Source organism: Mixophyes fleayi, chromosome 12, assembly GCF_038048845.1.
Source record: "Mixophyes fleayi isolate aMixFle1 chromosome 12, aMixFle1.hap1, whole genome shotgun sequence".
NCBI lineage: Eukaryota > Metazoa > Chordata > Amphibia > Anura > Limnodynastidae > Mixophyes > Mixophyes fleayi.
The window spans coordinates 37,697,022-37,713,018 of record NC_134413.1 but is presented as its reverse complement, the minus strand read 5'-3'; the positions used below and the strand labels follow the sequence as shown (position 1 = coordinate 37,713,018).

At 38.4% G+C, this 15,997-nt stretch overlaps 1 protein-coding gene across 2 annotated transcripts in view; it reads left to right on the top strand.

Annotated features, from left to right (window-relative positions):
- CDIN1 (CDAN1 interacting nuclease 1) overlaps nt 1-15,997 on the top strand; it is a 228,768-nt gene that overhangs the window by 49,902 nt on the left and 162,869 nt on the right. Inside the window, exons 3-5 of one of the 2 annotated variants that reach the window (XM_075193261.1) lie at nt 5,424-5,469; nt 6,982-7,046; nt 9,236-9,296. In XM_075193261.1, the coding sequence (XP_075049362.1) occupies nt 5,424-5,469; nt 6,982-7,046; nt 9,236-9,296 (172 nt within the window). The remainder of the gene's footprint in view (nt 1-5,423; nt 5,470-6,981; nt 7,047-9,235; nt 9,297-15,997) is intronic. The other variant, XM_075193262.1, reaches the window with a different exon arrangement.

Sequence of the window (15,997 nt, the reverse complement as noted above, 5' to 3'; positions counted from 1 at the left end):
ATCATTAAGATGAGCTAAATTAATAAAAAGGAGGTTTTTGTTATGGATGAAAGAGTAAAAGTCCCATTCTCGGTTACAGGATTTTTTCCGGGCTGCACCTACTTTGTGGAATTCCCTCCCTCGCACAGTAAGACTTTCCTCTAGTCTTCAAACCTTCAAGCGTTCACTGAAAACCCACCTCTTCAGACAAGGTTATGATATTCCTCAACCATCATCTTAATTTCTCTAGATTACTCTATTGCCACCCTCTACACTGCTAACGCAAGACAACAACCTTCTGACCAACATTGCAACACACACAGCCCACTCAGTACTTTTACCTTTGCAGTCTGGCTGGTCCATTGTGCAATATGATGTAGCACATGCCCTTGTGTTTCTAACTCCCATTGTCCTATAGATTGTAAGCTTTCGAGCAGGGTTCTCTTACCTCTCTGTCTGTATGTATTACCCAGTATTGTCTTATTAATGTTTGTTCCCAATTGTAAAGCGCTACGGAATTTGCTGGCGCTATATAAATAAATGTTGATGATGATGATGATGATGATGAAGTCCTAAGAGTTCAGATGTTTGTACTCTGCTGTGGGGTGTGAAGTGTGTACATGTAGTGGGTCATAAATCCAGGTGTTAGATTGAGGCCTTGATTTAATGACTGGATCTTATCAGCTTGAATTCCCATAATTTTCTCTCCCTGTCATTTTTTAAAAGACCTTTTAGTATTAAGACTTTTAAATCTGTTATACTGTGTCCTGGCCCAGAGAAGTGTTTACCCACAGGGGTGTCCAGAGACTGTGTGTGTGTGTGTGTGTGTGTGTGTTCATCCTGGATTGTAGTTTCTGCTTGGTCTCTGCACTGTATCATGTACAACACATTGGGGGGATGTACATGAGAATGTGTCAGTGATTTTATAGTCCCATTGTGTTTTGGGTATGTGGACTGTGTTTGTTGGTAGGACATGGGTACAGGTTTGGCATTTTTTGTTTTGGCAAGGGAAGGTGCCAGTCTCTGATGGTGATGGAAGGGCACTTCTAATGAGGAGATTTCTTAAATTGGGAGGCTGTTTGCATGAAAGGAGAGGTAAATCTGGGAATATTTCCTTCAGTCTATTGTCTTTCTGCAATATGGGTTGAAGGTCAGCAGCAATTTTCCCCAAATTGTTCATATGGGGATTGTAAGTGACCACTAGGGGCACCCTGCTGTTAACCTCCTGCTGTTTGTAATCCAGGAGGCTACTCCTTGGGATCCTTGTGGCTCTGTGGATCTGTTCCTCTATAACTATTGGATGGTATCCTTGTTGTAAGAATGTATTTCTCCGTGATAACAGGTGGTGTTTTCTGTCTGCACTGTCTGAACAAATCCAAATGTATCTCAGAGCTTGGCTATAAATGATGGACTTCTTTATGTGTCCTGGGCGAAAGCTGTTCCATCTCGGATATGCTGGGCGGCCTGTAGGTTTATGATAGACTGATGTTTGTATAGTATTGTTTTTATTGTAAAGGGTCATGTCCAGGAAATGTATCTGAGATCGTGAGTAGTTAAGAGTGAGTCTAATGGTTGAGTGAAATTTGTTGAAGTTTTTATGGAAACTCAGCAGCTCATCTACAGAACCAGTCCAGATTAGTAGCAAATCATCAATATAACGGAAGTATGCGAGAGGTTTCATTGTGCAAGTTGATAAGAATTCTCCTCTAGTTTCAGTTGGAAGAAAGAGGCCGACGTAGACACTTTAAAGCATGAAGGATATAGATCAGAGATAGGTAATAGGCTGCCCTCTGTGCCTTCACCTGTGGCCCCCAGCTCCTCCCTGCATTACTGTCCGTTTTATTTGTTACAGCTTGCAACACTTGTTTGAAATGCCGGATGATATGTCATTACAGATAGGTGGCTTTGATTAAATGTATTGTTTTAACTTGTTACTGAAAGAAGGGGCAATGAGCAGCTCTTTTGAAGGTTAGAAAGCCGACTCCTGAATTGTATCAGGTTGGCTATCGCTGATATAGATGTACTATAATATATTTTAGAATGTTTATATTTAATATCTAAATATTTTGTTAATAGAGACAAATAAAAAAAATCTATTTTGCAATGCACCCAAAATATTTCCTTTTTAAACAGTCATAATTGTTCTCTTTTGATCCTAAATATATAAATCAGTAGTAAATGTATAAACCAAGATCAGGCGGAGCTGGGGAAAGTGTTTGAAGTTGGCATTCTTTAGAGTATAGTGCGGAGCACACCTTGTATACTTGGTAAACATGATCCTATTTTCCAACCTCATACATTAATCTAACATGTCGCCATCCATTTCTTTGCAAGCTAATACTCCCTTCTTGTTTGGCAGAGTAGTGATCATTGGCAGAGCACTGATCATTAATCATGCAGAAATGGGCTATACTGATCCTATTAACCTTAATATTTTCTGTGATGTGTCATTATTTTGCCAGTAAAATGTTCATCAATATTGGCCTATTACATTAACATATGTGCTGCCACCTTCCTGTTAATATTATTGGTACAGTTGGGTAGCAGAAAGGGATATCCTGTTCAGCTGGTTTCACTTCCCAAGTCTCCCCACTGCTCGACCACCATACATATTTATCTCAATACTTTGCCACGCTCTACTGCTCCTTTTGATGCCTATCCCACACCAGGCTTGACAGAGCACTTATGCCCCCAAGAAGACAGTTCTGCACTCCTACGCACATTTGACACATGGTTATGCTAAATACTGAAACAGCATGAGGCACATGTCATTAGCAGTAATTAAGTTAATGAAAGCCACCTGGCTTTAAAAAAATAATTAATTGGTTGGAAATAATAAACTTAGATATAATTTATATGATCCTCTATTTGATTTAACATACAGTCCCAACAGGAATCCTTTTTTTAAAACATTCCTGAAAATCAATACATAGTCGCAAAGTCGTATTTCACCCAATACGTGGGTCGAACGCCGCTGTTTTATAGGCTTCTGTTGGCCGGAGTTTACCATCATTTTACTACTCCTGTGTGGTATTGTAGATTATGTGTGTGTAAAGGTGCATGTGAATGTCTGTCTGTCACTTAAATCCCAAGAATACGTAATCACTTCTCTGTCACATAAAACTGTAACTGCAAATATATGGTATGTTGTCACAGTGATTGGTCTTTGCATGACTTTTATACAGGCAGAGTGACCATATCCACTGTTGTTGGTGGAGCTGGCAATGAAATACACTTATCAAGTCAAGACAGTGTAAAATGTATATATAATAGTTATAATATATGTGATGTTAAATACTTTCGTGTCAAAAAAGACAAAAGTATTATAGGAGTGATACCTTTATTGGCTAACCCAAAAATTTAAGGGGCCTCTGTGTTCTGAAAGATAGCATATATAATAATAATTTTTTGGTTAGCCAAGAAAGGTATCACTCCTATAATACTATTGTTTTTTTTGACACAAAAGTATTTAACATCACATAGATTTTACTGCAATAATAATTTTTAAAAATATTTTTTTCTACACATCTTGATAATGGGTATAATAAATAGCTAGATAATGACAGCATGTGAACATTTGGCAATAATTACATTTATTAAGCAATTTTCTGAGCGATTTTCATGTCTGGTTAAATGTAGGTTTTCTTGGGTGTATTTACCTTTGATTGGACGTGAAGACTATTTAACCACAAAAAAGAAAACAAAACTTGGTAATTAGGGTTTAATGAGTTAATGCCCTGAAGCCTGTTTTCGCCCAAATTACTCTGGGGTAGACATTTTCCTCCAGATGAAATTAGGGCCACAACTGTCCCTCAGTGGGGCCACAAGTCCCTCAGTGGGCTGCGTATACCCAACAGGTCACTAGATGTAAGAGCCCAGGTATAGAACATCTTTATGTGCACTGGGGTGCTCACAAGGGACACTGGCTGTAGTTCATATTAGTCTATAGCATCATGCATAGGAATAGCTGCAAAAAGTTGTTTCTTTGTATATTTTTAGCATTGTATGACTTGTGAAACATTTTCCTGCTTGTGTTTTTTATTAAGCTACAGTATTATTCCCTGTACATTTTATCAGTTTGACCAGATAGAAGATCCCAGAGGGCCTTAAAGTTCTGTCTGGCAATTTTACAGACTATAGAAGTTTGCCTTTGATCTGGTCTAAGTGATGTATAATTTTTTGAATGTGTGGAGGGGAAAAAAATCTTGCGGTACAAGATAATTAATCCTAAATAACATTGCTGTAGTGTTTTGTTTGCAAATAGAGTTGCCTCTAGAAAGAAAAAATGAAAATAACAGGATATGTAGAGAAAACCAAAATATGTTAATTACATAACTCTGTTTTGCTGTACAGTAAAAACAGATTTATGGGGATTGTAATTTGTGTGAGATGTGTCCAGGAGGAAAATATATCATAAGTAATGAATTGTGTTTTAAGATGGGGTGAGGGGTAGAGATCCACAGAGGACAATTGAGCAGAAACAATAACAGTCGTATTTATTGATCGGCTTGAGAAGTTGGAGGCTGCACTGACTGTCCTGTCTCTGAGTAACCTGTTAGTTGCTGGAGTGGCTGAGCTCCGCGTTTGATAAACTTTGCGGACGGTCTGTTTTACTATGCAAAGAGTTAACCATGCAGCAGTCTGAGAAGTGAAAGAGAGAAATGAGATACAGGCTGAGAGGAAATCCCTGTTGGAAGAGCTGCTTTCTATGTAGCTTCATTGCCAGGTGCTTGACACAGAGTTGAGTAGTGGATGGATGAAGCTTTGGAAATGACCGGCTCAGAGGGAAAGAAGCCCTCCTGCTGGGCAAGTTTCTTTTTTCAAAGCCCCGTCAGTTTCAGTGGGAATGTTAGAGTCCCATATGCTGCTACTGACATTGAGTTAAGCCCCCTCTCCCCCCCCCCCTCCCAGCTTTTCTTCATGCTACCCTTTAATAAGACACAGCTTCCAAAGAGGTTTCCCTCACTGCTCACAAAATGAATTTCAATATGTTGCCAATGAGCTAAGCGGCATGTTCCCAACTGCTAATGGATCTGAATTTCCATCCATTATTAATAGGAAATGTACTCTGTTTTCTTTTCAGCCCCCCCTCCCTCCTGCTCCGTGTGTTTTACCAGCAGGACATGCCACTAACACAGCTTTGTGGGTCTGGAAAGTGAAAAAGGATCCTGCCAACACATGAGCCTCCTATATCTGCTCTTCATGTCTCCCTACTTCATGCCTTCTAACTTTTTTGTTTCTTCACTGCCTCCTCTTCGTTCCCTCTCCCCTGTTCCTTGACCTAGCCTTTATCTGAGGTGTCTGTCTGGAACAACTTTTGCGCACTTGTTTTCGTGTTCTCTTAGATTACAGGGCAGCGGGGCCTACCTTTGAAGCTGACTAGCCTTTTGTCTCCCCCCATGCACTCCAGTAATTAACTTTGTCCATCTTTTATTTTGTTCCAGTCAATCGCAGTCCACTCTGCTGAGCATCTTCTCCCAGGAGTACCAGGTTAGAAGTTTTCTCCTTTGTGAAGCTTGACAGGTGCTTAATTGAATGATGAATGTCCCTTTATTTCTTTGTAATTGAACTGCCAGCCCAGTGATTGGTTTGGAAGATGTAAACCCCTCCACCTCCCTCCCCTCCGCTCTACCCCCACCCCTTATCAAGCGTTGCCTGATCCTGAGTGGATGCCTGCCAAGCTTTACCCATCCATCTGTCTAATAACATCTATCCTTTGCTTATTTGGTGGACCCGTAATAAATTATGCTAAACCATTATTATTCTGACAATAATAATTTCCCTGCGTTGCACGGTTCCGTGTGCTAAATGTTTGCTGACTTGCACTGTCAGAGCTACTTTCCCTCGCTGACAGAGATTATGATAAACGACCCTCTCTTGGAGTGGCAGAAGGCAAGAGAGGCAGAAAATGGAGTCATTTATCATCCTGTGACGGGTGTCACTCATATGGCAGCTCTCCAAGGAACCGTCACTGTTGTGTTTTTTTTCTGCCTTTCCATTTTTGATCTTTGTTTCTAAATATATATATATTTTTTTTAAATTAAAAAGAACACTGCTCTCTTGCTCCCCAGAAGTTTGAAATAAAATACAAAGGGGCCGAATGGGATTGAAAAGGACGGAGAAATTAATGCCAAATTGGAAATTTAGAAATAGTCTTGTTTAGCCTGACCGCTTTCTCCCTGAGGCTGCCTTCGGTAAAGCCATTGTAATTTTGTTTGTTTGTAACCCTGTGTGGGTGCTTTTCAGGGTCTAAGGCATACGCTATGCTCAAAATTAAGATTTAAATATGCTGTTTAACAACTATGTATGACTTAACAAATTGTGCTGTTTGGAAGTCATTTATATCTTTCCCTACATTACCATTGTACTGAATATATTTCTAAATTGCTTCATGTACAGAAAATACGACCATTGCACAAAAAAAACCTAGTGCAAACATTTAAAACAAGTTGTTTAAATGATGAATATCTTATAGCTAGGCATATTTTGCCGTCTTGAACATTCCATTGTGGAACACTGTAAAATGTCTTATGCAGCAACAGTGGGTGAGGCTTGTTCCTTGAGTACAAACTGTCAATCAAGTGAGCGCAGTGGTTATTGCTTCCCTTTGGTAAAATAATTGTTATGGATTTTCACTTGGTTTCAAACCTGTTTGTTTTTTTAAAGCCCAAGATATCTTTTGTCTTTCCTTTACAAGCTACAATTGTGTGAAATCCAAATCATGTATAATATACATATAAACAAAAGTTAATAATATTAAATATATTGTCTCTTCGTTATTACCAGTTGCACTAAATTTGAATTAAACAAACAGATTCACTTACATACCTAGTGCATTGCATTTTTCTACTGTCACCTTCCATACATTGTATGAATTCCATGGAAAAGTTATTAATAATATGGAATTCCTTTCTTCTGGTTAATTTTAAGAGGAATTGCTTGGGTCCTCGTGATATTTTCATTTGATGTTTGCTGTGCTTTACTGTGTTGTGTTTATTGTAGAAGCTAATTAAAAGGACCCACACAAGACATCACACTCCTGATGCCATTGAAATGTACTACAGCAGGTGAGTTCTCAAACTCCTTATCTTGCTAGACTTTATATTTTACAATGATGTGCTCCCTCTTTGTAATGGCTAAATAGAGATTTAGAAAATCACACTCTACTCTGACAATAATCTTAATTGAAATGAAGTGGATAGCAAAAATATACTGTGCCAATAATTCAAGTTATATCATAATAGTTTGCAGATATTTTATGTCTGGTTCAAATATAAAAAGTTGTTTAAAAATTTTTTTTAGGGTAAATATTCAAAATTATATTACTTACTATGTTGTTTTTTCAATGTTGTTTTACCATACTTAATATTTTTTGAGTGTCAAAAACAGCTTCTGTAAACCAGTTTTATAATTTCCTTCACAAGTTGTCACATCCATTGCAATAAAATAATCAACATAAAAAATATGGTAATATGCTGTGCAACATTAGACCAAGTTTTCCTAATTCTTTATATTTAAGATCAGGGGTCACCGGACATACGCCCAATGTGGTTGTCTCTCTCTGTTTATCTGTTAGAAACCTTTCACACATTCATAATATGCGTGTCTTCGTTTCAACACATGCACATTTGTTATGATGGGTAAATATTTCCACGTTATGCGTATATGTCAGTGCAATTTAATGAAAAATATGCTGCGTGGTTTCTGTAAAATTAGGATTAGAACACTTGATCCATTCTGGATTAAAAAAAAAATGTGTATATAGCTTTAAATATGTGCATCAATCCATTCACACACACTTCTTGCATATTTATGAAATATGTTAAATTCACTTTTTTTTATGAAAACGTAAAAAAGGGCTCTTATTTCAGTTTTTATTTTAAGGAATTGCAGGAAATGAGCTGTAGACAAATGGACGTTGGATTGTAACAGCCCTATTTCCTGAACATGTTGGTAAATTAATTAAAATAAATTAGATTTCGTTAATATTCCTTTTTTATCCTTTGTAATCTGTCTGTATGAAATTCAGATACTCAAATATGATGTTTTTCGTTTATTTACTTGGGACTTTGTTCTGAGTAGTTTTCTTACAGCTGTACAAGTTTTAGGGATATTGAGACATTCACACAACTTTTTTCACGGAAAGCATAAACAATCACGTTAAAGTCACTTGCCAAATGCCCACGGACTGAAAATAGTGAAGCGGTATGCTCACAATAAATACTATATGCTGCTGTAGTGATATCACAAGGACTTCCCTCAGCAGAGAACAGTCCTCTCTCCAGCTGTTAGCAATGCTAGATACATCTAAAAAGCAGAAGCAGCTCTGTTAGATCCAGGTTACACTGAATCCTTTAGTGCTGGTAAAAAGGTAGACCCATCATCATCACCATTTATTTATATAGCGCCACTGATTCCGCAGCGCTGTACAGAGAACTCGCTCACATCAGTCCCTGCCCCATTGGAGCTTACAGTCTAAATTCCCTAACATACACACAGATAGAGAGAGACAGACTAGGGTCAATTTTGATAGCAGTCAATTAACATACCAGTATGTTTTTGGAGTGTGGGAGGAAACCGGAGCACCCGGAGGAAACCCACGCAAACACGGGGAGAACATACAAACTCCTCACAGATAAGGCCATGGTCGGGAATTGAACTCATGACCCCAGCGCTGTGAGGCAGAAGTACTAACCACTTAGCCACCGTGCCCATGAAACAAATGAGTGACTCCTCAAATAAAATAAAAAAAATATTAATAAAAATGATGAATATATAAAAAAATATATATATAAATATACCGATTATATTTACAGTCTTAATGAATATTTGAAAGTGCAATAACCTCACATATTAAGATATAAATACACATTTGGTATTGTTACACTCAGGAGTTAGCTCACTTATTACATTTGTACATAAATGAATGGGCTTTCACAACTGTATAAAATTTACCAAATCAATTGTTTCTGTTACCTCTGCTTATTTTTCCTCTTGGAAAAAAAGAAAGAAAAATAAACCAATATAAAATTTACTTTGTTAAACACAAAACAAAATGTTATTTCAGGTTAAAGGGATGCAAACTGAAATTTTAAAACTGGCTTAGCCATGAAAGATTAAAACGCTCGGTTCAGTAAGTAGATTGGAACAACATATTAGCTGGTCTGTGTACATCGCAGTCATAGTGAGGCAGGTTGAATGTAATAAGATGTAAGATTATTTGGTCCACTACTTTATGTACTTCATTTTCTTTCAGGTACTTAAATGACATTGAAGTAGATCCAACAGCTCCTGTCTTGCTAAACCTGGCTAATGAAGTAAGATTTCTAATTACGTTAAGTTTTATTGCAACAGAACCTGTGGTCAGAGAGACTGTTGAATGCGTGTGTTGTATTTATAGTCGATTATATTTATAAATCATGCCTAACTATATACATGGGGACTTGGGAAGTGCAGAAAGCACTTTTTGGTAAACAACAGTGTGGGGAAATGTATTTCCATATGTGAGTGCTCAATCTGCATTGAAATAATTACTCGACATTTCTAAAGAAACTGTTCCAAGAGTAAATTAAGCTCCATTCTGTTGTAGGACACATATAATACAGCGTAAAGAAAATACTCCTTACAGAGTTCAGAGAGTGTTCCTATGTTACTATCCTCACTCTTCAGCCACTTTATTACAACATTCAGAAATACATTACATCTTATTCACTCACTTTTCGCCTCTCACGTTTTGCTTTAATGGCATTTAAAAGCTGGCAGTATATTGAATCTATTCTTTGAATATTTACAGCTCAAAGACAAATACTAAACAATCCATAATAATATTATGGGTTGTACTGACTCTCAAAGGTTACTGCACCTGCACATTTATTATCATTTATTATTATATACAATCAGCAATCACTAGGGGGTGTGTACAAACATTTGGATGACTGTAGATTGTAATAACTTGCTAAAAGTTATTATGTATTCTAAATGGTCGTATAATAATAAACCATACATATCTTACTTATATTTTATTTTTAGATCCATGTGTTTCCCTTATGCTTTCTTACCACGTGGCGCTTTATGCATTCTCCTCAATACATACGTCTAACTAGTTGTGTCTATTTTGTTGTAATGTCTGTGAAATAGGCCTCAAGTAAAATGAAGACAATTTCACCAGTAGCTACCATGTACATTGAAAGACAAAGTAGCCTGAGTATTTTTACAGTGTACAAGTGAGAGCAATGTATGGACTGTATTCTGATATCCTTTTATTTGGTGAGTAGTGATATATATTTATATAGCGCCACCAATTCCGCCGCTGTACTTGATATTTGTCACTCACATCAGTCCCTGCACCATTGGAGATAACAGTCAAAATTCCCTCTCACGCACACACACACGTTAATTTTGTCAGCACCCAATTAACTTACCAGTTTCTTATTTGGAGTGCTGGAGGAGACCCAGAGGAAACCCATGCAAACACGGGAGAGCATAGAAACTCCACACAGATAAGGACCCCCAGCACTGTGGGGCAGACATGCTAACCACTGAGCCACCATGCTGGCCACACATATATCACTTATATTTGATGTTCTATAGTTTGTTTGTTTGCAAACGGGGTCATCCTTACTTCTTTGTCTGTTTGTTAATAGACAGTCTTGTTTTATTGTATTACTATTAGTGTAGAGAACTGGAGTATGCTGGTGCTATATTAAGAAATGTTAATAAATAATACGTATGTCACACAACTCATTTTAAAAGATTTCTATATAGACTACTAAAAATAACACATACACTGGTATGCAGTTGATGGCTAGACCTTCATTTGGTCGGCAGTCAGAAAGTCGACAACATTAGGTCAACAATTCAAATGTAGACAGTATCATTAGGTCCACAATTCAAATATAGACAGTATTATATGATTAGGGTTAGAGATAGGTTTAGGGTAAGGGATAGGATTAGGGATACGGTAAGGGATGGGTTTAAGGATACGGTTAGGGATAGGGTTCGAGTTTGGGATATTGTTGTTGACCTAATGCTCTGACTTTCCCTCTTTTGGTGCTTACACTTAGTTCTTTACTTTTGTCTTTATTTGTGGTCCTTCCTGGGGTCCCTCAGCAACTGTAATACACCAGTGCGGAACAGCTTCTGTGTCCACGGGGGGGGGGGTGAGGCCATCACTGGGCTTCTTTGTGGTGGACGAGGGAGTTTGAGGCGGTTGGCTTTGTGTGAAAACTATGAGCAGGGGGGTTCCTTAATATTGTGGTAATCCATGGGGTCTATATGAAGTCCATCCAGTCTTCTTGACAGTCTACTCAGTAATGTAGCTTATATGGAGTATTTACAAGGTGCCTAGCAATTAAGCCTGTATATGGGGCCTTTGAAATGTGACTGACAATATAGTTTGTGTAATAGGGAGCGTGCAATGTGTCTGGTAATAGAGGCTGTGTAATAGGGAGCGTGCAATGTGTCTGGCAGTAGAGGCTGTGTAATAGGGAGCGTGCAATGTGTCTGGTAATAGAGGCTGTGTAATAGGGAGCGTGCAATGTGTCTGGTAATAGAGGCTGTGTAATAGGGAGCGTGCAATGTGTCTGGCAATAGAGGCTGTGTAATAGGGAGCGTGCAATGTGTCTGGCAATAGAGGCTGTGTAATAGGGAGCGTGCAATGTGTCTGGCAATAGAGGCTGTGTAACAGGGAGCGTGCAATGTGCTGGGCAATAGAGTCTGTGTAATAGGGAGATTGCAGTCTGTATGGCAGTGACGTGGCTGGTAATGGAGACTATGCATTGTTCAACTAGCTCATATTTTTCTTCGAGCAATAATAGGCTTCAATATATTGTATATGTAAATAGAGGTGTTAATGTGACCTCTAATATACATAAAAGGCCTGATGCTGAGTTGGACACATGTTGGGTGTAATTTACGCTTTAAAAAAAACAAAAAACAAGCTGCTCGTAAATATAGTATATTTATGGCCCATATGTTTTGATTATTATTAGGCTTGATATAATACAGTGGATACAATATCCCTTTTCACATACAAATGAAAGTATTATTATTATTACGCCCACAATAACTAATATGTATACACGACAAACTCAAAAAGCACCTATCTGCTTCAGAGAGGAGTTTGGAATCCGCCAGTGAGCAGCGGCCAACTAGTGCTGGCAATAGGCTATCATCATCAGTGTGTATTTACACCTGGCCTCTCGCAGGTGCAAGATATACAGCTCCTGACAGGTGTATATGCGTCTCACTGCTGACTGCATCAGATGAAGACACCCTTACTGTACCCTGCTTACATTAGACCCCCCCCCCATTCAGCCTCTCCTTGCGCGAGGGTCAGATGTCCGCAACGCTGCATGCGCTCTCTTAGACATAAGCAGTGCAAATATTCTATATTTATGTCACACAGACTGATGTAAGTTCATCTCAGCATCATTGTTAGGAAAGTGACACTTCAGACTTACTGCTCATTTTAATGATCTGAAAAACATTTAAAGCTACCCGGTATTTTTTCTGTAATGTTTTTTTTTTTACCACAAAACACAATCACCTCCGTTTCACTGAGAAAGGGTTTAAGATTTAAAGCTTTTTCATAGTCTGATCAAAATAAAACTCCAAACTAGCTAGAAGGTTCTGGAAGTTTATTGCCGTTATAAATATAAATAACACTTCAGAGTTTTATTGAGTAAAGCCCACATAAAAGGTGGTGGGGGCAGGTAAAAGCAATATGAAATCAGTGCGTGGAAAACTAAAATATTTATTTACAATAATAACATGGCTGCAATATTTGGTCGCATAGCACTGGCAGCCCCCAGAAAATCAAATAAGATGGCATAAAATGTTAGTTTGTCTTCTGTTAACACACTTCAGATAGGGGAATTAAAGTTTTATTCTTTATTTTGGAATCAAGTTTAAGATTTTACAACTTTTGTGGTATAGTGTTTGTTGTAATGTAATGGTGTATAATTAATTGTAAAATAATTATTTATTAATAATGAAAAATATATTTTCTAGCAGTGATCAGTAAAAGGACTGATGCTGTGTCCAAACTGCATGTGGAATATATTTGTGAATGCAAGTGGTAGCAAGCTTTTCCCATTCATTTCAATAGCTCATTCATTTCAATGGGGTTTCCAGCATGTGCGATACATTTAGAGACCCCATTGCAATAATTTGGTTATTCAAATGAATGGGAAAACTCTGTTCATAAAATAAATAAAAATGACTAATGTAGGCCCCATCATCTAAATTATACAACTAATACAATTGGATCTTCTTATTATCCAGTGGGATTATTTTCTTGTGATTCACAGGTATTATTAGTTTGTAATCCTCTATGGGTATGGACATGCACCACTCAGACTCTGAGTGTAAATGCCAGTTGGTAAGTGCCCTTAAACACATGAGAATGTTATTCTGCAAGAGAACTATTTTTTTCTTTATTAAACTGCATATACTATGACAGTGAAACAGTCATTTATTATATCAGGAAAATCTCTAGAACTCTTCTATAAGTTACAGTTACTTGCAGTATATATACTCTCTGTCTGTCTTCAATGACTTCAGATGATACCTATATAAATGGCCATCTAAAGTGATGGCCATCCTGCTCTTTCCCTGCTGCCACTGCTGGGACTAGGTTTCAGTCACAGCCTCTAGCTGTAATATGTTTGAGGTGATTCTTTTTTGTCTGTTTTTGTCTCAAGCAATTCAGTTAAGCACTTCATAATAGAAAATGTTTTCAGTACTATCTACTGAGTACTATTTGTAACATGTAGTCCAAAAAAGACAATTTTCCTACAATATTTTGGAATGTCGAAAAATGAAAATTGCGTGCATGCTGCTATTGCTTGTGTGTGTACATTGTAGATATTCGCAATTGGTATGTATGAGCGCTTTTGTTAAAGCAGCAAATAAACTGAAGCAGTATAGACATTTCCCTCATAGGGCTCTAGTAAGCCTTTACTATAAACTTCTGCATTTAGCCAGTTCTTGTCTCACTCTGTCTAGCCCAAATACCTTACTATGTCTTTTTTAGACTCCCACTCACAAGTAATCGCCAGGTTAGTTGGTTGGATTGCCTTAGTAGTAGTAGTCCAAGAAGACCAGGTTTAAGAAATCTACAGGGATTGTGAATTATAATTCTGCATTTAGATTGTAAACTCTTTTGAGTAAGTTTCTCTTTTCAATTTTGTCTCTATAATTGTTTGATTGGTAAAGTGATGTCACTTAGGGGTGGACAAAATGAGGTAGAATGAAGAAGCCAGTTAGTAAAGTCTAGGAGCCAGGGGCAGACCTAGGCTTTTTTTTCTCCTTCGCTCTGATTGCATCGTCCTAGTTGGCCCAGTCCCTTCCCCTCAAGATTGGATCTCTCCAATGCAATTTAATGAGATGAAGATTGCTGCTGGGGGGGGCGCGATTGCCCTGATCACCCCCTTCTGGATTTGCCAGTGCTAGGAGCAAATAGGATGATATAGGGTCTCTTAAGAAGCCAGGTAAGATGTGTCTCCATTGCTATCATTAGAAATTACTAAATAAAGGCATATTGGCTACCTCCTGGGATTTGTCCAGCACTGATGTAAGTGTTATAATGCTGTCTGTGTGCTACTTGCCGTGCACAGTGCTGCAGGAGATGTTGGTATTGTTACACTTATACCCATTTTTAAGCCTGTCCCGTAGCTTAATTAGTTCCTGTTTGGACTTGACCACTTGTACTTTGAAATTTCCCAGTTGAAATCTGAAATAGGGACAACATGTCTTCTGCTGAAACAGCCCATAAATGTGTGCATAGTGCAGCTCTTCATTAATGAATTTACTGCTTTAACTCAAAGCAAATCTTAAAGTCGATTTTAGAATTCATGGTTCCGTTTTTAATTAGTAATTATTATTATTATTATTATCATTTACTTGTTAGGCGCCACAAGGTTTCCGCAGCGCCGTACATAATACAAAAAGGAGACCATACAGGGTGACATAGTACAGAGCAATAAACACAAAGTACCAGTACTTCAGAACTCCGGGCAGACATATGAGCGAAGATGGAGTAGAAGAACAGGTATGGAGAACGGAGGGGAGAGGGGCCCTGCTCATATGAGCTCACATCCTAAGGGAGGGTGGACAAACAGGCACAGGAGGAAACCATTAAAGTAAGGGAGAGAAAGGCGGGGCTGGTGGAGAGAGGGGAGAACGAGAGAAGGATGTTTGCGAAGGTGCAACAAGGTAAGGGTTAAGTGGATTGTTGGTAGGCTTTGAGGAACAGGTGAGTTTTGAGTGCCCGTTTGAAGGAGCACAGACTGGGTGAGAGACGGATGGAGCGAGGGAGGTCGTTCCAGTGGAGGGGAGCAGCTCGGGAGAAGTCTTGGATTCTGGAGTGGGAAGAGGTGATCAGAGTGGAGGGGAGGCGACGGTCATTGGCCGAGCGCAGGGAGCGGGCAGGGGTGTGAATGGTAAAGAGGTTGGAGTTATAGGGGCAGTAGACTGGGAGAAGGCTTTGTACGTGGTGGTGAGGAGCTTGAAAATGATCCTGTAGGGGAAGGGGAGCCAGTGTAAGGCAAGGCAGAGAGGGGAGTAATGTATTACTGTACTGTTCTCAACATGTTTTTATGGGTTTTTTTTTTTTTGTTTTTTTTTATTGAGTAAAAAGAGGTAGAATAAACAAAAGTGTTCTTGTACACTGCATATGCCGGAGTCCCAAATGGGTTCATCAGCTCTGCACCACGCTATACTCTACTGTTCCTGCTTAACCTGTTTCAAACAAGCAGAGCTAGTGAAGAAAATTTACAAGGAAGGAGCCTACACAGCAGCTTAGCTTATTTCAGAAAGACTGTGAGAATAGGAGAGTAGAATGTTGGACAGTTAGCAGGGTATTTAACTGTGCGCGATGTGCCGTCGAACATCATGGCTGTGCACATTTCAGGTTTGCTTTTGTTTTTTAATGTTTTATCTAATCAAATTCCACCGACTAAATTTATGCTTTAAATATTTTATTTTTCTATGCAATTTTTTATTATTTTTGTTAAAG